The 24742-nt window shown below is 52.3% G+C and overlaps 1 protein-coding gene across 1 annotated transcript in view; it reads right to left on the bottom strand.

The window, feature by feature from the left end:
* The window catches only part of USP43 (ubiquitin specific peptidase 43), a 185047-nt gene that overhangs the window by 101777 nt on the left and 58528 nt on the right, over nucleotides 1-24742 (bottom strand). Inside the window, exon 3 of the mRNA XM_037914655.2 lies at nucleotides 21995-22101. Coding sequence (XP_037770583.1) covers nucleotides 21995-22101 — 107 coding nt within the window. The remainder of the gene's footprint in view (nucleotides 1-21994; nucleotides 22102-24742) is intronic.

Consider the following 24742-nt stretch of genomic DNA (forward strand, 5'->3'; position numbering starts at 1 on the left):
CCCTGCAACTGCACATTGGCTGAGACCGATGGGGCCAGCTGGGGACCTGTTTACCAGCTGCTTCAGAGGAAGTTACAAGAACACCTACAGGAGGCAGTGACATGCCTCCGGGGGAAGTTCCCTCCCAACTCCCATTAGTTAGAGATTGGCTTATGCCTGGAAGCATGGGGGATGATCTCCCGTCCAGCCCTTTGCTTCCCATTGCAACTTCCCTCTCTGCTCCGTTTGCAGAGCCTCTGGGGAGTGGAACCAGTGCCGGATCGCATCCAAGCCGCCCTTATGAGCCCACGACCTTTGAGCGGATTCACTATCAGGCAGCACACGCCTGTCTGGCCACAGCGGTTTTAGGGGCAGAGCATTTCTGCCGTGCACACGGACAGTATGTGTGAGCGATGGTTCTGCCTCGAACGGGCCTTGTCTGCCAGAAGGGCCCTGGCACTGCGGGGTAAAGCTGGGCTTGGGGCAGCTCCGGGGGACCTGTGACTTTCCAGTGGCATTAGACTAAAAAGGCAAAGCAGCTTCCCCGCTCCTTGTGTGCGTGGAGGGAGGGGCCGCGCTGCGCACTGGCTGCTGAGCGTCGTCTCTCTCCAGCTCTGGGTAGTAATTACACTGTTTGTCTATAGTTTGCATTAGCCCGCTCGGCAGAGCTGCTGAGGTGCCGCTAATCTCCATTCAGCATTCGCAGGAAGGGCCTCTCAACAAAACAGGATATTCCGGGGGGGCCGGCGGATGGACACCACGCAGAGCGTCACCTAGCAACGGATCGGCGCAGAGCACGCCCCACTTCAAGGTGCCGTGGTTTGAGAGCGGGAGCTCACAGGCTTTGCAGATGGCTCACGCGTCCTGCAATACCTGGCCTTGCGCCGACGTATCCCCAAGGGCTGAAGAGAGAAGGACAAGCGCCACTCTCCCCCCATCTGAGGAACCTGAGGCCCGGGCAGAGACTTTAAGAGACTCATCTTCAGCCTGTGCAAGGTGTTGAGTGCCCTTTGCCCTCAACGCGCTCAGCACCCCCCAGGATCAGGCCCATGAGGGGTTAGAACTAGAATTCACCTCTCCTGATGGCCAAGCACTGTGCACTAACCACTAGGCCGCCTGGCAAGCCCAGCCCATGGCCCTCGAGGACCCGGTGACACCATGGGGGAAGCAGCAGCACACCTGGGGAACCAGCTCCCACCGCAGTGGCTGAAGCACCTCGTGACACATGCCACCCCATGACCACTTGGAGCTGGAGTCACCGGAGGGTTCCACATCACCAGCTCCTCTCTCTTTCCAAAGCAATGTGTCCTGTTACCCCGCCCCAGCTCCCCACCACTCAGCCTCCTCTCCCCGGACCCAGCGCCGTCCCCGCGGCGCGCTCTAACCGCTGCCCATTCCTGTGGCGTCTGCAATATCAAGGGAACACTAGAGCTGGGAGGGGAGTTTTTGACAAAGCATTTTTTCAACACCCAGTGCTGGTTCGTCGGCAGCAGGGCTGTCGGCGGGAAAGGGTCGCTTTCGGTGACTTTCCCGATTCGAAAAAACATTGGGAAAAAACAAAGGGTCAAAATTGAACATTTTCAAAATGAAGTTTCAGTTTTTCAGTTCGAAATGACTTTTCTTTTCAAAAAATTCCCTCTGAGGTGGGTGGGGCTGTTATCCGATGGGGGAACTGAGGCACAGAGAGACTCCGGATTTGCCCATGGTCACACAGTAAGCCTGTGTCAGAGCAGGGAACTGAGCCTGGATCTCCCAAGCCCTAGGCTGCTGCACTAACCACTAGCCCAGCCTTCCTCTCTCTGACTCTGAATCTCTGCTTCTGACTCTGACATGCCAACGCACATTCACCTGCTCTGACATGAATCTATTTTGAAACTGCAGGGAGGCCAGCTGGGTGTCACAGGTCGAACCAAGTTGCTATCACCTATTCCATCCAAATGCCAGCACGCTGTCAAAGGTACAGCTCCAGAGACACGTACCGCAAGGCTGAGCCTTGTCTCCTTTCTCACACGAGACTGTCACATATGAATGCTCTCCTGCGAAAGGTCTGTTAAGACCCTTTGTTTTCAGCTCTTACCGACGTGTACTGAAAAATCCCTAGGTTTTACAAAAGCCAGTATTCAGGCTTTACCAATATTCACCTGAATTTTCGACCACTCAGGTATATGAAAATACTGTTTATGTAAGAAAATGTACTCCCTGACATTAGGAAGATGTGTTTATGTTAACAATCAATTAGTCTAAGTGTAAACATGAGGCTGTCTATTAAAGTACGGCAATGTAGTGAAAGACACACACACACGTGTACGTCCTTTACAATTCATGAAACAAACCGCAGCATTAAACTGCTTGTATTTCCAATACTCTTAATTTTCTCTATTGCTACTTTTTTTCTGTGCCCCCGTTCCCCAATATCAACCCTGATATTTACCCAGAAAACTTTGCTCTTAACTTTCTTTACTGATTTTCACCCATTTTCTAATTTTTGTAATAAACACCGATACATTCCCGGGAAATTTGAAACAAATGAAGGGCCTTGCCTACTGTACGTCCTTCTGAGACTTGGGCTAGAATACAGCAATGACTGAGCACCAAACAAGCTATGATTTGGGTATGGAAATGTCTTGCTTAATAATCTAGCAGTGGCTCAAGTTATGAATATGATATGGGGCACCCTCCCCTCTTCCTCCACCTGCACTCAGCCTCAACCTCAAACCTGTCCAGACCTCACTGAATCTAGTTCAAACAGGAGTTGGGAAAATCCAAGGAACTGTGGGTCTTTGCCAACCACGTCAGCCTTCCCAGAAATCTCTGACGCTTTAGGAAAGACCTTTAAACTTGTGAGCAAGGTGCTATTTACCTAGACTTCCTCTCGAAAACAAGAGTCCTCAAGGGAAGCCACAACGTTCAGAATAGGTGTCAATCCTGGGACTCTGGCATTGGTGGCTTTAGGCTCCTCCCAGATGATAACGACAAAGCAAGGCTCTTTGGAAGGGCAATCGGGATACTATAAAGGGGTAGCTCTCCGTAGCGAGGGGCTCTCTTGACTCAGTGTAACTTCACTGGGATCACCAGAGTTACTTTAGGTTTACAGTGAGAGGAGAATGTGGCTGAGGGTAGTGGTGGGGGTCAAACTAAAGCAGGACAACATTTTTCAGCCATAAATGCAGATTTGGCGACACCCAAAGGTTTGGTGAATTTGTGTCAGTTTCGCTGAATTGTTCATGCTGGAAAAAACAACAACAGAAAAATTCCAAAACGGTCAAAATATTTTGTTCTGACATTTTTGAAACAAAACGTTTCCATGTTTTCAATTTGAAACCACTTTTCATTTTGAAATGTCCTGCAAATTTATTTGAAAAAAAAATTAAAAATTGAAAAACACTCTAACCCTAAACAAAGTTTTATTCGACTTTTTGATATACTGAAAACTTCCAACAATTCTGGTTCTGAATCGACTCGAAATATTTGTGTTTGTTTTCAGTTTTTCAGAACTGTCAGTGAACTGAAAAATCAGCTCTTCCCAGGAGTCTAGTTGAAAGGGTCACTGTGATGAACTCAAGCCACCTGTGCTTCCCTGCATGGCTCTCCAGGCTGATGGGACTTTCTGATCCCCAGAGACACAGAAATAGACCCGTCGTCACCCTCGTTCCTATCAGGGGTCTATTTCTGTATCTCTGGGGATCCGTGGAAGGGAGAGCTGCTGTTAATGAGATCATCCTGCAGGAAGGATGTTGAGTTAATGGGACTGTCGAAAATTAGATTACCTAGAAGGAGTTTGAGATGGGCAGGGACACCCTAGAGCCAAAAATAAAAGCATCCAGCGAGCTGACAGAAGAACGTGACAGGGGAGGGTGTGAGGAGGAGTCGGGATCTGATGTGCTCTCCTGAGAGCATTCCTGGTCATGGATGGGAGGTGATTGCAGCTGAGGACACCAGGCCGGGGGGGGGGGGGGGGGGAGGGAATGTGGAATCAATGGCAAAGCTCTCACTGATTTCACTGCGGCTAAGGTTTAAACCCAGATGTATGCAGACAGCATGTATCTCCCTTGCTGCGAAACAGCCCAGCCGCATGCAGGTAACAAGCATCTGATGCAGGCACAATGCACAGTCAGGAAGAAGGCACCACTGCTGGGCTGCCCGCTGCGGCAGGTCAGATGCCCTGTGAGTCTCAACATTGCATTCACTCCACCAGCATGGGAGCGGATGAGAGCAGCCCAGCCAGCAGGCACCAACAGAGCCAACTCTCCTTGCTGTGAACGCTTCCCTCACTGATGGGCGCTGCTCCCTGCACTGGCTCCTCCAGAGCGATCCTATGAAACGGGGACTCCGTCGCATGGTCTGTCTCTACAGCGAATGTGCTCAGCTTACAAAAGATGCTTTTGTATCTGCCAGCCCTGCCAAGCCAGCCTGGGACCTGAGCCAGCCCAGGGCCTTTCCTTCTCACACGCTGGCCAGCGGGCGTTAATCAGCTAACACTAGGGTCCACCCTCACCCACACTCTGGGAGCCAAATCAGACGCTCAGCACCAGCAGGACAACCCATTATCTCCCAGGTGGAAGTGACAGGCCCGCTGATGATGGACAAGAAAGAACTGATTCCAATTCCCTCTGCCTTAGCTCTGCTGGTAGTGCTGAGCAAAAGCCACAAATGGCAGGACACACTTAATTTTGCCCTGACCCGACGCTGGCACACGCAAGGGCAGACCGCGGCTCGTGGTACATGCTTTTCAGGGTGGATCCACCACTTCAAGGGAAAATGATCTGTGGAAAAGCTTTAAAACCCCCCTTGCCGTGAAAGACAAACTGCCCTCTAAGCAGGGAGATGGGACAGAACTCAGCAAGGAGCCAATTGCTGTACAATGCTGAGCCCTCGCTCAGCCCCTGGCAGGGAGAGAGCAGGGAGAACTCTGCCTCCACTGGGAGTGAAAGGCAGGAGATCGGCCGTTCCCTCTCCCCACTGGCCGTACTGGGAAGAGCAGCTGACAAATTGCACAGTGCAGCTGTATGAAAGGTTAGCAGCTGGCTCCAGGTTCTGTGGCTGGCAGCTCACCCGCCTGCAGCGGTTGTCCCTTCCAGGGACAGGGCATGTGTCACCGATACCGTGTATCCCTCAGGGCTGAGTTGTCGTTGAAGTGGCTGGCTCAGGGCCATACCTAGGGTAGGGGGGATTTAGGTCCCCCTGGGATTTAGCCAATACGACTCCCCCTTGCTGTTATCAGGGCCTCAATCCCCAGGTGCTGCCTACACTGAGATCGGGGAGAGTGGGGCCATGCCTGCCACTGGGCCGGGCTCGAGCCCGTGGAGAGTGGAGCGAAGATGCAGGGACCATGCTGTGCATGATCTGAGACCGGGAGGGAAAATGCCCCAGGCAGCTGGGAATTCCTGGGCTGCAACTCCACAGAGGGGCCCCGGGGATGTCACCAGGGAACATGAGAGCTGCCAGAGTTGCCCACCACTCCAGCTCCAACCGTGCCTGGGCTTCCTGAGTCTCTGCTCCTCCCACCGCTCTGCCGCAGCTGATGCCAAGGGCGCTGCTACAGGGCCCACCAGACCACTGCAGGGCCCCTCCACTCGGGAAGCCAGGGGCAGGCTGTGGGTCCTGCAGGTACCACCGCAGCCCTGCAGAACCCACCTCACCCTCTGCCCTCCAGCAAGTGCGCCAGGCCCCAGCTGCAGTAAACTGCCCCCAGGGGAGTGCAGGGGATAACAAACGGGAACTCAAAGAGCAGCACCCACTGCCCCTTCCCAGGGCTGGCTGCTGCTCCCCTCCCGTGCCAGGCCCAGGAGACATGGCTGGGAAAGGGGGACTCGCCTCATTTGCCAACTCTGCCTACGTGAGCCAGTGAAGTCGACACACCCATGCGCAGCGTCCAGACCGGACCAGCGTCCCCTCCCCAGCCCTCAGCATGCCTGCTGCAGTAACGCTGGGCCCACACGCATAGCACTTCCCAGCCAATGGGCCCAAGGGCAGGCAAGCAGGTCTCCCAGCTACACATGGGGAAAGTGAGGCAGGGACTTTGGTGACTTGCCCAAGGTGACACGCAAAGGAGTGTGAGCCAGAGCCCCCAGCTCTGCGCTCTAACTCCAGACAATGCTGCCTCCCGCAGCAGCAGCTGGTTAAGCCAAGGGAGGCCCCTCTCTCTCTTCTCTTCCGTTGTCCTCGCCTCATGCTCAGGGAGCTGTGGGTAGTGGCTCAAGCACTGGACGTGGCTTCAGGGGACCTGGGTTCTAGTCTGGCTTCTGCCACTGTGTGCTAGGGCAGCCAACTTTGTGATTGCAGAAAACCAAACATCCTTGCCCTGCCCCTGAGGGCTCTGAGGTGGGACAAGGGATGAGGGGTTTCGAGTGCAGGAGGGGGCTCTGGGCTGAGGGGTGGGGCCGAGGGGTTCAGAGTGAGGGAGGTGGGTCCGGGCTGGAGCAGGGGGTTGGGGTGCAGGAGGGGGTTCGGGGTGAGGTCTCCAGGCAGTGCTGACCTCAGGCGGCTCCCAGAAAGTGGCAACATGTCCCTCCAGGTGGCTTGTAGGTGCAGGGGCGGCCAGGGGGCTCTCATGTGCTGCCCACACCAGCAGGTGCCCCCCTCCCCCCATAGCTTCTATTGGTCGCTGTTTCTAGCCAATGGGAGCTGTGGAGCCAGTGCTTGGGGTGGTGCCTGCAGGCGGGGGTAGCGTGCAGAGTCTCGCTGGCTGCCCCTCTGCCTAGGAGCTGGAGAGATGTGGAGCCAGCTGCTGCAGCCAATGCAGCTGTGCTGACCGGAGCTGCCAGGGTCCTTTTCGACTGGGCATTCCAATCAAAAACCAGACGCCTAGCAACCCTACTGGGTGCCCTTGGACTCGTCACGCTGTCTCTGTTTGCCCATCTGTAAACAATGGATAGCAGCACCATGGCTGATAAATGCTACATGAGACTTATTACCCTTGAGTCAGCATAAACCAGCCAGAGGCCTCTTGGTCGGCTAACCAGTGTTTGCAGGATTTTTCTTTTCTGTTACATCCAAGCTGGAGAGAGAATCAAATCGCAGGTGGCCGCAGCTGCCTTGCCCTTCATCAGGGACATCCTCTTTGCCAGTCTCTGCCATTTAACAAGTAATGAGCACCCGCCGTGCCCATCTCCAGCTTCCCTGCTCCTCCTCCCAGCTGGAAGAGAATGCCCACCTAGCAGGACCCTGGGTTGTACATCCGGGTTACGGCAGAGACTCCGTCACGGGCTGAGGGAGGTGACCAGCTAACGAAGCATCCCATGACGGGACTCTTCCCCCAGAAGTCCTTCGGGTGTCTCTATAAATCACCTGCCCTGCCCCGGGACTGAGTCAGCTGTAACATGATGCTGCAGCTGGCCTGTGCCAGGGCTGCTCTGCACGGCACATGAGCGCTGCATTTGCAGACTCCAGGACACTGTGTGTGGTGGCAGCAGCACCAGGCTAGTCCAAGGACACGCCACACAGCAGAGTTCATTTTTCAGTGCTGCCAGCAGAACTGCCGACCTAGCGCTCTGCAGAATCCCCTGGGCAGCGAACCCGAGTGCCTGGGCAATGCCACAAGGAGTGCCACAGACACCCCCCTCCTCGGCTGTCAGGGCGGCCATGTGGGACTCAAATGCCAGCAAGGTGGTTTTTACCCCAGCAGGGGGCACTCAGGGAGTTACACAAACCCAGAGGTTCATTGCTGCAGGAGCTGTCACACACTCGGCCCTCCAGCGGGTCAGGGTTTAGAAAGGACGGAGGGTGGCTGAAGCCTGGATTTTATATTAAAAATTCAGATTTTGTCTATCCTGTTTCCCCTGGGGGCTCTCTGAACAGACCAAAAGCACAGTGAGGACAATGAGCAGGATCGTGTGCCCAGCCAAATCAGTGGCAAAACTCCCATTGACTTCAGCAGTGTTGGATCGAGCCATGTAAGTGAACCAGAGCTCTCAGAGCCCTCCGCACCTCACCCACTCCTCCTAGCCATCTCTCCTACGCCATCAAGATGTCAACCCCTGCCTCCAATCGGCCCATGACACCATCTCCCCTGCCCAATCAATGCGTCTCCAAACAAGGCCCTACGCGCTTTCTCCGGGCTGCCCCTCACGTGTTGGGGGACCTCTCTGGAAACATGCCCAAAGCTACCTCATTATCCTCCTCGAAACTCCGCTTTCCTGTGTGGGCCAACAGAAAATCTGACAAGAGCTAGGCAGCGGGTGTGCTAATATCACAGACTGGCATGCTGACCACTACTGCCTTATTGTTTCCTTGGTCTGTATCTATCTGATGTCTCTCTTCTTATCCTCAGATTGTCAGGAAAAGACTGACTTTTTGTTCTGTGTTTGAACAGCGCCTCACACAACAGGGTCCTGGTCTAAGATTGGGCTCCCTATGCCCACTGCAATACAATTCATTATTATTATTATTACTAGAGAGGAGAAAGGATGGTTAGTCAAAGACTGTTTAAAATGTGTTATTTGTTTTTGTCAGCAGCTATTTAACTCAAACAGCTGACAGATGGTTGGGAGAAAAGATCTCTTTGGTAAAGATTCAATTCACCTCTGCCTGCTGCTGCAGTTCAAGGCTGTGAAAACTCCCTCCTCAGTTCGCTGGTCTTCCAATGAGACCTCCAGCAAATATATATTATATACATTTTCCTATTATTTCTGAAGTAAAACAAGAAAGAAATTTAAAAAATAAAATAAAAATGATCAAACCCAACTTTTCAGGCCTTCTTTCTCCATCATAAAGAAGCAAAAAAGGCACAAGGCACTTTGCTTTTCCCTGGCCAGGTCACCGCTGACGAAGTAAAACAAGGGAATAATGAGTGTTGCCACTGGTTCCAAAACAATCAGGCTACAGCAGAGACGTCTGGTTCCCTTTAAGTTACAAGAGGCAAAATTCCTAACAAAGAGAGTCATTTTCTCGTGGCTACAGCATCTTGAAGGAAGCCCTCCATCAAAGCGCCAGCCAGTATGAATATTTAATGCCAATCACCAGCTTACCTCACGATTTCTTTTCTTTTCTTTTTTTTACATTCTTGCCGTTTTCCTCTTTCTTGTTTAAAAGAGGGGTAAAAAATAAATTAAAAGCCAATCAAAATCCTTTTCGGTCCAAGCCTTAGTTATCCATCACCTTTCAGACCCCCAAACTCCAAGGGAAGCAGTGTTTCAAATTAATAGATCTTTCTGCAGATAGCCTGGGTTTGATGCACAGATCCAAGTCAATAGGCTAATGCAAATTACAGCACCCTTTCTTACTAAACTGAGAGGAATTAATTGGAGAGGGATTGGCATTCCAGGCATGTCCCTCCCCGACTGCACCAAGGTGACAAAAGCCTGTGGGTGGCACATGGGTCAGGATTCGGGTGTCTAAGGGTATGTCTAAACTACCCGCCGAATCAGCGGGCAGCGATTGATCCAGCGGGGATCGATTTATCGCGTCTAGTCTAGAAGCAATAAATTGACCTCCAAGCGCTCTCCCGTCTACTCCTGTACTCCAGCTCTGCGAGAGGCGCAGGCGGAGTCGATGGGGGAGCGGCAGCAGTCAACTCACCGTGGTGAAGACACCACGGTAAGTCGATCCAAGTACGTCAACTTCAACTACGTTATTCAGGTAACTCAAGTTGCGTAACTTGGATCGATTTCCGCCCCCCTCCCCCAGTGTAGACCAGGGCTTAGCTGGCCAGGGGGATCAGTGAGATTCCCCGCGGCTCATCGGAGCAAGTAACAGAGATGCTAGTACATTCTGCAATGGCCCGCAGGTCGCCAAGAACAGCAGGGGCACTCCTGGAGGGAGCGCCGTCATCCCCTGATAGTAACTCAAGGGAACAGACAGACACCATGGCCCAGAGCCACAAAGGTATTGAGGAATCTGGGCATACATGCTTCAGGAGAGAGCTAGACAATGACTGCCGACACAGAAGACCTCCATGTTATTAAGGCTACGTCTACACTTAAAATGCTGCAGGGCCACAGCTGCCGTACTGTACCTGTTAATCCACCTCCCCGAGAGGAGGTAGCTAGGTCCACAGAAGAATTCCTCCATCTGCCCAGTGCTGTCTACTCCAGGGGTTACATCATCTTTGCTACGTCTCTCAGGGGGTGGATTTTTCACACCCCGAGAGCCATAGCTAGGCCAACATAACTTTTCACTGTAGACTAGCCCTCAGTCACACCTTGGTCTTCTCCAGGAACTGGAGGTCCAAGAACTCTATGGATCAAATCCTGGCCCTATTGAAGTCAATGGCAAAACTGCCACAGGATCAGGATTTCACCCTATGAGTCCAACTTAACTCCAGGGGGCTGCTGCTGAGAACGAGAAAGGCAGGATGGAATCCAGCAGGGAAGCTTGTGCTTCTCCCCAATATGCCCAGTGAGGGAGGAAAACTGGGTCCGATTTTGAACCCAAAGGCCTTTGACAATTTCCCATCAGGCCATCGGCCTTTCCCAGGGGGCAATTGTGCTGCCTCTCCCTGATCAACAGGAGTCGCCACTTCTTGTGCTATCAAATGGGTAAGCTGAGGAAGAAACTGGCAACAGCCAGAGACTTCACAAACTAAAGGGGGCCAGAAACATTCCTGGTGCAAGTCCCCTGAAAGCAACAGCGTCCCCCTGCGGATGGAGAGAACCTGAAGTTGATTTGCTTCCTCTAGAAATATACCTAGGGCCCTACCAAATTCACGGCTGTGAAAAATGTGTCACGGACCATGAAATCTGGTCTTTTGTGTATGTTTACCCTATGCTATACAGATTTCATGAGAGAGACAAGTGTTTCTCAAACTGGGGCTCCCAACCCAAATGAGGACTGCGGGGGGTTGCAAGGTTATTGTAGGAGGGTCGCGGTATTTCCACCCTTACTTCTGTGCTGCCTTCAGAGTTGGGAGGCTGGAGAGAGGCGCGGCTGCTGGCTGAGGGCCCAGCTCGGAAGGCAGCAGGACAGAAGTAAGGGTGGCCGCTGCTCTCTGGCCGCCCAGCTCTGAAGACAGTGCTGCGGCCAGCAGCAGTGCAGAAGTAAGGGTGGCAATTCCGTGACCACCCTACAATAACCTTGCGACCCCCCCACAACCCGTTTTGGGTCAGGACACCTACAGTTATAACGCCATAACATTTCATATTTAAATATCTGAAATGATGAAATTTATTATTTTTAAAGTCTTATGATCGTGAAATTGACCAAAACGGACCGTGAATTTGGAAGGGCCCTAAATACACCGATGGAAACAAAGCTACCAGGACGTGTAGCCGAGGCGAAAACCAGGACTGTCCCATGTGCTCCCATGGTGCTTTCACAGCATCTGAGCCTTTTTTCAGCTTCCCCGGCTGAATCTGCCAAATGCTGCTGGTGCCCCCGGAAGGGCTTTCCACCACAAGGCACTACTGCTCAGAGGTCTTTGAACTACTCACCCCCATTTTATTTTGATCACTATTATTGTTTCTTGGGACTTCTCCACACAATCGGTTGCCACAGCTCACGCATTCCATGGTGCCACAGTCAGAGCTGAGCACACTATGCGCAGTGAATTATTCATTCCAATACATTTAGTCTCTTTTTCCCATTTGCAAAACTATCTGCCGACAGACATGGGTCCAAATTTGCAAAAGCGGCCCCTGATTTTGCCCTTCCATCTTTTGGAGGGGCCCAGCTTAGGCCTGTCCTGTGGGATTTGCCAGGTGCTGGGGGTGCTCAGCATCTTGGGAGGTGGAAGACATCCCATGCACACTTGACGGGCCCAAGATCGGCCACTTCGCAACATTTTGGTCATAGCTTCTTACAAATGATGAAATTATCAGCTGTTTTCAGTATTCGCCATCGGCACTGCATGCATGACTGGTCACCTAGGTCACATGGTATTGTTTCTGCTCCCTGACTGGATGACTGAAATTTGCAATAAACAGAAGAGAGATTTGACTAAGTCATTTGTGGCACGAACCTCTGCGCTGACTCGTATTCACAAGACTGTCGTTTTCCAGGAAGATGCTTGGGAAAGAGTCCTGTGAATGTTTACAGGGGTGGCCACTTTTACACCACGTGGCGCTTTGTCCCCCTCTAGTGGTGGCGGGGCCACATAGAGGTCGAGAAGCCTACTACAACTGTGGCTAAACAGAACAGGGTCTTTTCGCTCAGGCAACATAAAGGCTCATGCATTAAGATCCCAAGGTCCCCAGTTCAATCCCAACTGCTGACGACTCACTCAGTGCCCCTGATACATAAGGAATGAAATAAATTACCAGGCTTAAGTCGAGCAAATGTTCACAGATACACTAGTGCAGCCTCTGCCCTGCTCTAGTCACCCATCCTCTGTTGCCATGGAGACAGTTTCATGGTACAGTGGAGATGCTTATGTGAGGCAGTTTGATCTAGTGGTTAGAGAATGAGAGTCTAGGAACCTTCAGCTCTGCCCCTGGGGCCTTGGGTAAGTCATTGCTCCTTTCTCTCCTTCACATTCCCCCTCTGTAAAATAGGGATGATGCACAGACCCACCTGAGCAGGGGGCAGCAGGGAGCAATCACAGCAGGCAATGTTTGCATAGCACTAAAGTATCTTTGTTATTATTAACAGGACAGCAACCTAAGGACTGAGCAGCCGCAGAAGATAAGCATCTAAGGGCTATTCTGCACTACACAGGGTTTGCCAGCCTAACTGCACAGCTACAAAGCAGATAGAGGTTCACTGGCAGAGCCCTGCTGGGACAGCTTATCCTAGTTCAGAATGAAATCAGCTAATCCTGGCAAAAGCACTTTTCTGCCTGTGGCCATGTCTACACTACAGACTTCTGCCAGAATAGCTCTGTCAGCCAGGGGTGTGAAGAGATGTGACCCCTGACTGACACAGCTGTGCCAGTAGAAGTCCCCAGTGTAGACGCAGTTATAGCAGCAAAACCAAGCTTTTACTGGTTTCACTCGGGGGCAAGAGGGTGGGCTGAAATAAGCTATGCCGGTAGAAGTGCAGCTTTGCTGGTATAAGTTAAATCCTCCCCAGGAGCGCTTTGCCAATATAGCATACCAGGGTTCCTATACCAAAAAGCAATCCCAGTGTAGACATGGCCTGCATCTACACCAGGGCTTTTCCTGGAGTAAAAATATTTAAAAATCAACCCCCTAAGCAACATGGGGCCAGTTTACTCTTCAGACCAGCCAACGTCTGAAGAGTAAACCTGACCTGATCTGCCAAAGGACAGAGAGGAGAGGCTAGAAGTGGGCAGCCATGTCTCAGAGGATGACCAGTTCCATGGGGCTGGGCTAGCTGACCACGTGGCCCTTCCAATGGCCAGGGAGAACATGGGCATCGCAGCTCTGCAATGGCCTGCTCCAGCCGGACACTTGTTATTAGAGCTGACTGAGGAATGGGAAGTGTTTTTAGCGAAAAACTGAAATCAATCAATCAACAAATGGATTTTCCATAGAAATGTTTCATTTTTCCACTTTTTCCCCTTTTCCCCTCCTGCCAGTGGTTTTCAAAAACTGGTAACGTTTTGGTTTCTGATGGAAAACCAAAAACTTTCAACAGAAATGATATTTTTTTTCAGGCAGAAAAGGGTTGTTTAATAAAAAAGCTATTTTTTGCCTAAAATTGGTGACATGACTGATAAGTTCTGAAGCAGCTCTGCTGGTCACTCTGTTGGTCAGTCCCTCTCCCACTTTGATCCTATTGATTTAATGTCTATTTCCCAGCACGCATGCGTCAGTTACACTCCTCTGACTGTTCTGTACAAAAGCCAGAGGTAGTTCTGTGCAAAGGGCGGCTTCTCTGTCTGATTGTACATCTGTCTCCTCACGTTTGGGAGTGAAGGGTAGTGGAAGGGGGCTGGGAGACAGGGCTCCAGCTGTTGGAGTTACAGCCTCAGCTGGCTTTGGGATCAGCACTCAGGTGTCCTGGAACATGCCCTGCATCTACTTTTAAATCTAGGTAAGCCACATCCCACCTCAGTCTGCAGTTCCCAGCTCTCTCTGGGTGTCTGGAAGCAGGGCCAGCTGCAGGGCCAGTCTTTGAGCACCCGAACCTGTAGAAGGCTCCCTGACTGGCTACATGGCCTATTGGATGGACAAGTCAGCAGACTGGCTCCTAAGCCAAGCAGCCACTCAAAATATGCCTGGTGCTGTGATAATTCCTGTGCCTACTTGTTCCCAGCCTTGCCCCTACCTTGCCTCACTTCAGGTAACCCAGCTCTGACCCTGCACTTCTGACTTTATCTCTGACCCTGGTCTCCTATTCCTGGCCACTGACTCCTGCTCCAACCACTAGGCATGACTGCCCACATCCCAGTCTCTGCCGCTCAGAGTCCCACAATACCGGCAGTAGCTGGCACCTCCAGACCTTCTCTCTCCTGCTCCTTGAAGTGATGGAACGGCAGCGGCCCGCCCAGCCATCTCTATATGCTCAGCTCTGTTCTGGCTGCACACACCCTGCTACAGAAACTGGCTGGGACTACAAGTACCTGAAGGCAGAAAACCCCCAAGAGGGAGTGAAATTATTTTGGGAGGTGCCGGGCGGGGGTGGGGGGAAGTGTGCAACGAAAATGTAGTCTGAGGATCTGGACACGCTTCCTGGGGGTGAGGTGGATTCCGCTGTGGAATCCACACGGTGAAAGCCACAGCTCCAGCCGTTTCAAACCAGGCTTGATGAAGCACTAGGAAATCTGTCCGGTACCACAGGGAGCGATCCTGGCTGATAGGGAAGGGGAAATCAGATGGCCCTTACCAGCTCTAACTCATATACACCAAATCCATCCCACATGGAACTCTAGTCACTTTAATTACATGGGAGATGAATAGGGTGCTATGATTTTATGACGCAACCGATAAAATCTTCCATTTGTCTGAGCACAGCATGTGCTGTGTTTCAACAGCTCTTTGCTTCAGCAGGACTTAATGCAGCAGCAGATTATATCAACAGCCCAGATAGTGCTCCTTCAAAACCATTAAGCCATTTTTACTCTATTACAGATTCAAGTGATGTCTTGGAGACACGGGGCGTGGCTCTCTGAGGCCCCGCCTAGATTAGGAAAGTGAAGGGTGTTTAGCAAACATGTTAGCAAGCACATGCATAGGTGCAGGAACTCGTGGTATGGGGGTTGCTGCAGCACCTCCAGGTTTTACACGGGGCTCTGCTCCTGGCCCTGCACGTGGGGTCCCAGCTGCCAGCGTCGCCCCCGGGGCTCTGTTTCCAGCCCCACACACGGAGTCTTGGCTACTGACCCTGTGCCCGGAGTCCCAGCTGCCAGCCATGACCCCAGGGATCAACTCCTGGCCCTGCACGTGGGGTTCTGGCTGCTGGCCCCAAGCCCAGGGCTCCGCGCCCACCCGCAACTGTGGCCCCAGCCTCAGCCTCCTTACCTTTGTCCATGTCCTCAGTCCCAGAGCCATGGCCCTGCTCCCAGCCCTAGGGGATGGAGGGGGGCACGGATGGGGTAAGGAGGGGCCAGCACGCCCACTCTAGCACATGCCAGTTAACACCTTTTTAAACACAGCCTAGCACAGAGTATAGATAAAGACAGTGGGGTTTATAAACAGGTTAGCTGTCAGCCGTCGGGTCTCCACTAGGGGGCTTTGCCAGCCCTCTAATGTAGATGCAACTTCTGCCAAGAGAAGCAGTTTTTCTCCTGGTCCAGTAACAGTCCTGAATGATTTGAGCTGTGTCAACAGAAGCCCTCTTCTCTTGGCATTGCTGCATCTACACTGGGGTTTTTGCTAACTATGTCAGCTGGGGGCATATGGGTTTTTTACACCCCTGCCAAGAAACCTGTGTGGCATGGACCTAGCCTAGGAAAAACAGTCTTTCGTGAAAATGAGATTGTTAACTCATTGGAAAGTCCCTGTGTAGACACGGCAAGCTAACAGGCGACGACTAGTCGAAGGGGAAACCTAGATCAGCTAACACGTTACAACTGCCACAGGCCCTGTATGCTGGGCTCTCAAAATCATGTTCTTGTCTAAGCCCTTTCCGAGCCCTTCAGACGACAACCCTGCTCTTTCCTAGTCAAAGTACAGAGGAAGCGCACTGATCACAGGTAATAACATGCCATAACTGCTGGCCACGCGGTCTTGTTAATGGTGACATCTATCTGCCAGTTCAACCCCAAGCCAGCCCCACCCTGCAGCACCCATGTGCTTGGAAATCAGAGGCAGTGCCCTCCCCACTGGCCATCAGATCCCCACTTGATCTTCAGCCACGTATGGAGGCTACAGCCAGACCCCAAATCACCCTATGGGCTCCGAACTCCCCAAGAGGATGACACCGGTTTTCTGCGTTCGGGTCATTACACAATAACAACAACCAGGGATAATAATTGGAGCTTAAAGAGATCTCCAAGAATCTATCACCAGCCAGCAATGCTGTTTCTTTAGCACAGAACACAACATTAGGGTCTGGACAACCCATTCAGATACAAATACTATGTCCACTCACCAGCCCCTGGCCCTGATGCCTGTCGTCCAAAGATCACTGAGGCAAAGGTGTGCTGGGGCAGCTGCCTCGCTTTAACGTCACCCCGTCTGCTACAGCAGTGTGCGGACAAGTGTCGAGCGTCTACCAGATTTGCCACTAACTAGCTGTGCAGGAAATTCTTCACCCACCACTGAAATGCAGCCCAAACTCTCAGCTCTTTGGCGCCTTTGTGTTCTGGGCTCCTACATGTTATGGAAATACAAATCATGATGCTAATCATTTCTGGGGAGGAACGAGGCCGCTGCTTAGCAGCCAATGGCAAACCCTGCACCACAGCTAAGAAAGGGAAGGCCCAGATTCGCCAAGATATTTAGAACTGACCTCTCATCAATTTCAACGGGATTTAGGCGCCTAAACACCTGTGAGGATCTGGCCCAAAACCTATTTCCAGTGGAAGCGATCAGGAATTTGGGGAAAAGCGAATGTAATTACCCAGCCTGTCTGGAACTTGGCTAGGACGATGAGGCTCCCATCCCACCCTTGTCAAAGTGACAGGGCATCTTTACTGGGCACGCGGGGTCAGGACCTCTGCCATATGCCTTATCTCAAAGATGCCATCTCCAGCTGCACTGGGACCTCGTTAACAACTTTGTGCCAGGTCTGTCTCTGGGGGAAAAGTGCTTCCTACTGAGCAGCAAATGCCACTCCCCCAGCACCCGGAATAACAGAGCAATCATACTTTGCACCTACTGTCTCTGATTATTTATTAACTATGGTGTATTATTTATTGAGCACTGCCAAGATACTTGGTGCTGTAAAAACCACCAAGGACGACCCAGTCTCTGCCTCTCAGAGCTCACAGGCTAATGGGACTCGGTGTGGATGATAGAACACGCAGTAGGTAATTAACTAAGTAAAGTCACTGAGTTATACCCACAATAATACATGGGAACTCATCCTGGCTGAATGGTTCCTTTGCTTTTAATCCCTTTGCAGAGGGTGCTGGATTTTCCTGGCATGGTGCCGGGTACTGGCAATACACGCTGGGACTTCTGGCACTCACAAAGGAGTTCAAAACTCTGTGCACACGCTTTGGCAACGCTGACATTTTATAAACCAGTTTGTTTCTGTATTCTCTCTCTCTTTCTCCCCTTCCCCCCATCCACAGCCCAGGCTATCATCCACCTGTGAGCAGACTGTGATGTGACATTGCAGAGGAATAACTTTACCACCACAACCACTTAATCACCTGACACCCAGCTGGCACTCCCAGCGTCTTAATACGGCAGCCAGGTATGCTAATGCCCGTCAACTGTATCCTTACTGGGCAGGTGTTACCCGATCTATCTGTGCTAACCCCAAAGCTTTTTGCTGTTATTCTCCTACGGCGTTTGGCTGGAGCAGAATCACTGTGTTCATATCTGTTCTCTCAGAACAATGCAACAACCTTTCGCTTCCTTCAGACGTAACAAAAGCACTGCACTCACCACTGATGGGCAGCCACCTCTGGCAGCTGTCCCACATTCAAAAAAGGAAGTGAAGAAGAAAACTATATCCATTTGACACACAATAGGAATTTTAGGTGGCCAGATGGACTATGCCTATAGCCCCAAAGTTAACATCCCATCTCCTACCACAAAAAAGCCACAGCATATTTCATGACCTCAAGTACGGGGTTATTTGTCCAGTGTGGTCTTACAGGAGACTGCCACCTAGAGAATGACCCAGGCTACATCTGGCAGCAATTGGGTTTTGCTTGAAGGGCTCCCATCCAAGCACTGTCCAGGCCAAAGAGCTAATAAACCTCCCCAGAATTTTATTTCTGTGCAACATTTCCACTTATGACACATCTATCACTCCTTGTTATGAAGATCTTTGCCATCTGATTCCTAAATGGGTCTTTAATTTTATTTCCAGATCAGCCCTTCTGATAATTTACATTCACACAGTGATGGTGGAAAGCACATAAATATCTCAGTGAAGTTGCTGCTTATTAAGCCTCACTCCGGGAATAGGTTCAATGCCACCAGCTCTCCGACATGCATAATTCTGTGCTAGCAGTCTGGGGGGGAGTGGATGCCTTTGTGATAGCCTTGCTGCATAGTGACACAATAGCAGGTGGACTCATGCACCTTCCGAAGTCCCTCGGGGAATGTATTTAGTGCAGAGGATTCCAAGCTGATCGTTCTTATTTTTTACCACTACCGGCACTTACTGCAGGCTAGTCTCTGTGCTCACCAGGCCACAGTACGGCTCCACTTTGAATAGGAAATAGCGGATGTTGTTGTCACGGAGTCCCCAGGGCGGTGCTCTGGAACTGCTCCCTACGAAGCCAGTCGGGACTCTGGGGAAGTCTCCTTTCTGTGAGCAGCCTGTCTTCAGGACACACAGCTCACACAGCTTCCACCTTCCTGGGTCTGACCTCAGAGCATTCAGCATCCTCTGCCCCTCCGTGTGCTTCCCACAGCGAGTCCGCCCAGGCGGAGTCCTGAGGAAGCCAGAGGGTCCTGCACCCCAACTTCGCAGTCAGACGTGACTCTCAGCCAGCCAGTAAAACAGAAGGTTTATTAGACAACAGGAACATGGTCCAAAACAGAGCTTGTAGGTACAGAGAACAGGACCCCTCAGCTGGATCCATTCTGGGGGGCAGTGAGCCAGACAACCACATCTGCACTTCACTCCATGTCCCCAGCCAGCCTCATACTGAAACTCTCTCCAGCCACTCCTCCTCTGGACTTTTTCACTTTCCCGGGCCAGGAGGTCACCTTATTCCTTTGTTCTCCAACCCTTTAGCTCTCACCTTGCAGGGGAGAAGGGCCAGGCCATCAGTTGCCAGGAAACAGGGTGTTGGCCATTCTCTGTGTCCAGACCCCTGCACACACCTGCCTCTAGGGCTCTGCAACGATCATACACCCTTATCCCACCCCCTAGATACTTAAGAACAGCATAGGGGAAACTGAGGCACCCCACAATATTCAGAGGAAACATTAAGATCAGTCCCGCTTCGTCACAGTTGTGTCGATTGAGTTTGTAGCAGAAATCCTCTAAAGTCAACAGACACTGCAACCGCCATTTCAATGTGGAAATCCGTGCTTCCTGCTGTTGCAGCAGCTGTTAACATTTGGTCTGTTCTTGAGGTTCTCCAGGACTTTCTCATCCTGTCCTGGCCAGGATGTGCTGAGACACCTGGGCATTAAGATTGGCTCTGTGAACAGGTCTTGGACTGGAAGCTGTAACAGTTTCAGATTTCATAGATAGATTCATAGATTTTAAGGTCAGAAGGGACCATTATGATCATCTAGTCTGACCTCCTGCACAACGCAGGCCACAGAATCTCACCCACCCACTCCTGTAACAAACCCCTAACCTATGTCTGAGCTGTTGAAGTCCCCAAATCATGGTTTAAAGACTTCAAGGTGCAGAGAATCCTCCAGCAAGTGACCTGTCCCCCACCTGCAGAGGAAGGCGAAAAACCCCCAGGGCCTCTGCCAGTCTGCCCTGAAGGAAAATTCCTTCCCGACCCCAAATATGGCGATCAACTAAACCCTGAGTGTGTGGGCACGACTCACCAGCCAGACACCCAGGAAAGAATTCTCTTTAGTAACTCAGATCCCACCCCATCTAACATCCCATCACAGGCCATTGGGCCTATTTACTGCTAATAGTCAAAGATCAATGAATTGCCAAAATTAGGCTATCCCATCACGCCATCCCTTCCATAAACTTATCAAGCTTAGTCTTGAAGCCAGATGTCTTTTTCCTCCACTGCTTCCCCTGGAAGACTGTTCCAGAACTTCACTCCTCTGATGGTTAGAATCCTTCGTCTAATTTCAAGTCCAAACTTTTGTGTTGGCCAGTTTATATCCGTACGCCCTGGACCAGCAACCAGAACCTCGGCTCCAGGCATGTCACACTCCTGGATGTCTGGAGGAAAACTTGCTGCCTCCTTCTACTAATCGTTGACTGTCCAGACTGTGCTTCCCCTTGTCCACCACAAACAGACCGCACCCAGGCTATCTGACGGACAGCAGGGGTGTCGCCCAGGCAGGAGGGAGGGCAAAACGCACGCCAGATTGTGAGAGTTCTGGGTGAAGCCGTCTAGCTAAATAACACTGCTTCAGAGGAAATGGCCAGACCCAGCCCTAGAGCTCAGGTTCTGGCAGGCGCTGGTGATTCAGTCGAAAGCGCGCCACCCTCTCACTCGGCACCGAACCCCAGGCACGAGCATGGTGCTAAGGGACGCTGGGCTGCTGCCGCCTTTCAAATGCGATATAAAGCCCAGGCCCTGCCCACGTGCGGACGTTAAATACGATTAGGAGTGGTGGGAGGGTCAGATTTCAGACTGGGTCGTTACACTTTGTGTACCAAAAATTCCCCTGAGCTTTCAGTTGGGTACAATAATCGTCTTCAGAATCTGTCTGAAACTGCCACCAAGCCGTGCCGTGGGCTGTTAAACAGCTGCCATGCTCCACCCCAGAGGTGGCTGCATTTCACTGCCAGGCGAAGTAACTCCTGTCTCCATGGCTTGTGCAATCTGTAATGCACTTTGGGACGGCTGGATGGAAGGTACCAGGGAGGTACTGGCCGGTGTTGTCACTGGCAGTACCAGGAAGTGTTAGCCTCACGGCCTCCCCATGGGCTCTCCCAGCTCAATATTCCTGGTGTGCTCCCAGCAGAGATGGGAAACACGGGGCAGGGTTTAAAGTGCCCCTACTGTCAGGGAACTCTCTTCACCCCCTACCCCCCTGCCCCTTGAGGATTCTCTCTCCATTATCTCCGTTCACCAGCCAGAAAGGGTCTCCTAACTGATCAGCCCCAGGACCTGGAAATCCAGCTTGGCACCTTCCGCCTCTGACACCGGCACTGCAAAGCGAGACTCTGCAGCCGGGACTCTGCTGCTGTTTCAGCTGCTGGAGTGTGACTGCAGCTTGCTCTCCTGCAGCGGGCTGGGCTCTGCGAAAAGCTGCTCTGTGCTCACTAAAGTGAGCTGGGGTGATGGGAAGCCCCACGGGGGGCGCAAAGAGGGAGGCAGGCGGGGGCATTTTGTAGCCATTTTTCTGACTAGCCTTTAAAAATGGGGGCGGGGAGGGTCCTCACGGTCAGACGGGACAGCGTGTGCGTGCGTGTGTCTGTGTATGTCCCGGCTGCTGCCTGGGAAAGCCTGCTGCATGGGTACCGCAGGACAAGGAAGCACAAGGCAGGCAGAGCTGGTAGTGGGGCACGGGTTGCACTCCCTTCCCGTTGTGTATCTCTCCGCGGTTACTCCCGCTTTGCACCAGCAGAGAGAGCAGGAGAGTCACTCCACAGGGCAGCCAGGCTGGCCTCTCCCTACAGCTGCAGGTTTTATTCCTAGAGAGGTAAAGCCACAAACTATTTCCATTCGGCTCCCAAGGAGCTTCACCCCCATCCCCCAGGTACTTATCTTTGATGCCCAGCACGATGTGGCTGGAGGTGCCACGCAGCTGACAGGCAGCCGACATGGCCTGGGTCCCGCCAGGACAGGTGCCACATCCCTTTTCTGTGCAGCAGAGAGTGTCTGGGTCCCAGCCCCTCGCCTCCCACCTCCCCCCGCCCCACTCCCAGCTCAGCCTGACACCAGGGGTGAGGCCGATGCAATGCAGGGATGGGACAGGAAGATTTGTCCGGGGCAGACGGGTCCCCTCCTTACCTGTACTGTGCTTGGAAGTGGTTCTGCACGAAGCTCTGTCTGCTGGGAGACTGGGTGGCTGGCTGGGCGCGGCCAGAGCCGCAGCTCTCCTCGAGACTGGGCTGGGGCTGCAGAGAGACAAACGGGGTTATGGAAACATGGGACAGCAGCTGAAAATCCCCCGACTCCCCCCAGTGGCACCCCTGCCCCCACCACCCCACTGCCCTCGGCGGAGGCTGTCCACAATTCCTCCTGATGGAGATCTTCCCCTCCATCCCCGTCTCTACCCCTGCTTCTCCACAGCTCAGGGTGCAGGGAGGAGAGCTGGGTGGGACCCCTACAGAGGGGCATGGGCCACGGCTCTCCCCAGGGCTTAAGCACGCTGACTGCAGCCCTGCCAGACCAAAGCAGGGAGGGGAACAAGAGATCTGCTTCCCGATGAGCGGGGGGCACGAAGTCTGGGGTAATGGGGCAGCAGGTGGGAGCAGGGGGTGGGGAGGGAATGGGGGCGGGGCTAGACGAGTGGGGGAAGGGGCTGGAACCAGGCTGGAGAGCAGAGAGCTTTTCCCCTCCCAGACAGTCTAGTAGAGTTACTCTAAGGAGAGTCACCCTTGTCTTTCGTGCCTGGAGAGGCCCTCAGCTAGCCCGGTCCCTCTTCCCAGCCCTCAGCCCCAGCAGCCATGACAGTAGCCACAGGCCCTGATGGGTAAATACTGGCTGTACAGACAGGGGAGCAGTGAGGAGGAGGGGGCAATTTCAGCGCTGGATACGGCACTGGGGAGACCGACACTGGACACCGCGCCCGACACTGGGTTCCACATTTTCAAAGGGATGTTGAAAAATTGGAGAGGGGGCAAAAGAAAGCCACGAAAATGATTCAAGGCCTGCAGCGAGAGACGTACAGAGCAATCTGTTTAGCTTCTCATAAAGAAGATGAGAGGTGGCTTGTTTATGGTGTCTAAGGACCTTCGCAAGGAGAAAACACACCTACTAAAGGGATCTTTAATCTAGCAGAAAAAGGCAGAACCACCAATGGCTGGAAGCTGAAGCCCGACAAACTCAAACTGGAAATTAGGAGCAATTTTTTACCAGGGTGGGTGATTAACCATTGGAACAAACTCCCAAGGCAAGTGGTGGATTCTCCATCTCTTGCTGACTTCAGATCAGGACCGGAGGCTTTTCTGGAAGCTGCGTTAGTCGAACACAAGCTCTTGGCCTCAGCCCAGGGCTAAGTGGGGGAAATTTAAGAGCCTGTGCTATACAGGAGGTCGGACTAGATGATCTCAAGTTCCCCTCTGGCCTTAAAATCTCTGCATCTCTGAAAGGAATGAGCGATCGGCGCTGACAATAGGGTGGCTGCTTGCTGAACCGCACACAGCCGGCTTGCAGTTATTAGGCGCGGTCCCGTGTCCCCTCGCAGGGAAAGCAAACACGGGTAGTGAGATCAGATGGCTCAGTGGAGAGGAGAGATCGGATATTGGAGAGCAGCACCACCGCAGCTCTGGGACAGCAATGCAAAACACACCCAGACTCCAACCAAGAGAAACCCGCCAGCCAGCCAGGCACAGAGCAGGCTCAGCCCCCCTACCACATGCAAAGCTTCATGGGGACCAGCGGCTCGCAACTCCCTGGGAACCTGCTGGACGTGATGCTCGCTGGCAAGCAGCTGTCAGCTTTCAAACGCCCCTCCAGAGAGCTGGGTTGGGGAGCGGGGGAAAGAAAGTTAGTGAGGTTGGGGAACGTGTGTCTGTGTGCACAAGGGTTGCTGTGTGCCCACGAGTGTGTGTGTGTGTGCACGAGTGTGTGTGTGTGTGTGCAGGAGGGTTGCTGTGTGTGCACGTGTGTGTATTTCTGTGCATGAGGGTTGCTGTGGGTACAAGAGTCTGTGTACGTGTGTGCACGAGGGCTGCTGTGTGTGCACGAGGGCTGCTGCGTGTGCAGCAAGTACAAGTGGAAAATGGTGCTAGGTGTGAATTAACCTCATGTAAGTGATCAGAAACTGAACAATAACTAAAAACACCACCTGGGGTGCATGCCTCCAAGGCAAGTGCGACAGCAGGACTTCACAAGCAAGGACCTCAAAATAAATAAATACATCCCTGCATTTCCCTGATGCCTATCGTAGACAGATCCCAGAGTTCTTTACAGCACCCCAACAAATATAATCACCCCAGTTTTACAGAGGGGTGTACTGAGGCACAGAGCAATTAGTGTGACTGGCTCATAGTCACAGATATTGAGTCACTGACAGATCTGGGGACAGAACCCAGGAGCTCTGACCCCCAGTTCCCTATTAGAACCCCTCGCCCATGCTAGCTCAGTTACGATACCCCGAGCAGTGCGAGTTTTGGGGGTGTGGCTGTCCTGAAGGAACAGCAGCAGGAAAGGGGACATGATCCCTTCCTAATAGTGGCACTTTTCACCTTGCACCCCACACTGCAACAATGGGAAAGTCAAATTCCTCGACACTTCCTGCTGGGGAGATTTGCAGGTGAAATAATTTGCAGGTCCTTAATTGTGGCTCCCAATTGTAATACCCAGGCAAGGAGAGCAGATTGCAACTTCATCTGAAGATGTGATAAATAAATCTCTGTCACTGGTCCTGTACAAAATTCCTAGAGCAGGTCCTAAGGTGACTGCTTCTGTATTTACAGCCTCTGCATCAAAGTAACAGCAGCTAGTACCGCTCACCTAGTGAAGGTTATTGCAACAAAACAGAGGAAGATCCAAATCACCCCAACAAGGGTGCAATTGACAAAGCCACTGGAA

This window comes from Chelonia mydas, chromosome 14, assembly GCF_015237465.2.
Source record: "Chelonia mydas isolate rCheMyd1 chromosome 14, rCheMyd1.pri.v2, whole genome shotgun sequence".
Classification (NCBI taxonomy): Eukaryota; Metazoa; Chordata; order Testudines; family Cheloniidae; genus Chelonia; species Chelonia mydas.